Below are 345 nucleotides of genomic sequence, written 5' to 3'. Positions count from 1 at the left end.
TTCTGCCCTACTTGTAATGCTATGTCTTCTTGTTCTCTCTCCCCTTCCTGTGTAGTCCATCCTTCGCAGGAGCCTGGCTGGCTGGAGGGGACACTGAACGGAAAGACCGGCCTCATCCCTGAGAACTACGTGGAGTTCCTCTAACTAACCGTGGGCCCCAGCAGAAGTGCTGAACTTTACATGGTATCCATGACCACTGCTGACTCTGGTGTTGTAGACCATTTCTCTTTACCTATGAGAGATGCAGGGTGACAGCCTCTGCTGATACCTGTCAGCACAGACATCCCCACGAATTCTGGTGTAACCCATCCCATGATCATCTCAGCTGACACACAGTGATACTGC

At 51.6% G+C, this 345-nt stretch overlaps 1 protein-coding gene across 2 annotated transcripts in view; it reads left to right on the top strand.

The window, feature by feature from the left end:
• ARHGAP26 (Rho GTPase activating protein 26) overlaps positions 1-144 on the top strand; it is a 636281-nt gene extending 636137 nt beyond the window's left edge. For both annotated transcript variants that reach the window (XM_006891116.1, XM_006891115.1), the window contains exon 23: positions 56-144. In XM_006891116.1, the coding sequence (XP_006891178.1) occupies positions 56-144 (89 nt within the window). The remainder of the gene's footprint in view (positions 1-55) is intronic.
• The last annotated feature ends 201 nt before the right edge of the window (positions 145-345 follow it).

The sequence above is a fragment of the Elephantulus edwardii genome, unplaced genomic scaffold (assembly GCF_000299155.1).
Source record: "Elephantulus edwardii isolate Elephantulus edwardi_28Jun2011 unplaced genomic scaffold, EleEdw1.0 scaffold00095, whole genome shotgun sequence".
Classification (NCBI taxonomy): domain Eukaryota; kingdom Metazoa; phylum Chordata; class Mammalia; order Macroscelidea; family Macroscelididae; genus Elephantulus; species Elephantulus edwardii.
The sequence above is the reverse complement of the archived record's forward strand: the minus strand, read 5'-3'. Positions and strand labels throughout refer to the sequence as shown.